Source organism: Otolemur garnettii, unplaced genomic scaffold (assembly GCF_000181295.1).
Source record: "Otolemur garnettii isolate 467f Iridium unplaced genomic scaffold, OtoGar3 scaffold00057, whole genome shotgun sequence".
Taxonomy (NCBI): Eukaryota; Metazoa; Chordata; class Mammalia; order Primates; family Galagidae; genus Otolemur; species Otolemur garnettii.
Window position 1 is genome coordinate 1,985,997 of NW_003852452.1, and position 1,235 is coordinate 1,987,231.

The window sequence follows — 1,235 nt, forward strand, 5'->3', positions numbered from 1 at the left end:
AATAGATTAAAGCAGGGAGGGAAGAGGGAGACCAGATTGAGGGAGGGTGAATGGTGGGATCACACCTATGGTGCATAATGCAAGGGTACATGTCGGATCTATCAGTATAGATTATAAATGTCTTAACACAATAATTAAGTAAACGAGATGAGGTTTATATTAACCAGTGTGACATAAGCATTCCCAATTCTATATGAAATCAGCACATTGTACCCCATAAATGCATTACTGTATATGATCTATGTGTTTATGATTTAGTATAAAAATAGAAATACTATAAGAGAGCTTATCAAAATGAAAGGGCTGACTAGCATGAATTGTGCCAATAATACCAACAACTAACAATTAGCGAGTGTCCCGTGAAATGTTAGGCACCATGCTAGATGCTGTACATGTATTAACTTATTTAATCCTGGTAATTCCCAAAACTCTATTAGGTTAGTTACTATCACCATTTTAATGTTAGGGAAATTAACATTTTAAGGAGTTAAGCACTTGTGCAAATGAGGGATAGAGCAGATATTTAAACCCAAGCAGTATAATTTCAAACTCTGCTTTCTTAACCTATGCTAATATTTCTGACTCTTAGTTTTCTTGTCTATAAAAGGGGCATAATCACTTTTGCATATGCAAAGGTATAACCTTTACCAAGCTAAGTATCTTAGCAATCTTTTTGCTTTATTTCCTTTGTAAATAAGAATCTACTTATATTGATCTACCTGAACAGGCATAGCCCATAGATTAGGACACAGGAACAAAAACCACATGAGTTGATTGGTTTCAATGGCGACCAAGTTGTTAATCTGTCCCAGGGTCATCTCACCCATGGATAAGTTAGATGTAGAAAGCCTGAGGATTTTATTGTATATCATGGCCTGCAAGGACAATCAAAAACAAGGTGTTTAAAGTTTTAAACTTAAAATCAATACTATGATTATTTATTTTCATCAAGAAAAAATAGCAAACATTTTAATTTCTCTTTTGAAAGAAAAGAAAGAAAAAAAAAACACTATAAACCCATCTTCTTGAATCAGCCTGTATTTCCATTTTAGTATAATTACTTTCAGTCCTCAACTAAATACAAACTTATTGTTTCCAGCAAAACAATCAAAACATACATTCAACTTTAAACATAAGCTCTAGAACAAATAGGAATAATGGTAAGTACAGGCAGGATTTCAAAATATTTTCCTTAATAGTATTTAAAACTGAAGTTACTATTGCTCTTATTGCTG

The 1,235-nt window shown here is 32.7% G+C and overlaps 1 protein-coding gene across 1 annotated transcript in view; it reads right to left on the minus strand.

The window, feature by feature from the left end:
- The window catches only part of ABCC9 (ATP binding cassette subfamily C member 9), a 126,471-nt gene that overhangs the window by 97,628 nt on the left and 27,608 nt on the right, over positions 1-1,235 (minus strand). The window contains exon 9 of the mRNA XM_023514704.1: positions 720-875. Within this exon, the coding sequence (XP_023370472.1) occupies positions 720-875 (156 nt within the window). The remainder of the gene's footprint in view (positions 1-719; positions 876-1,235) is intronic.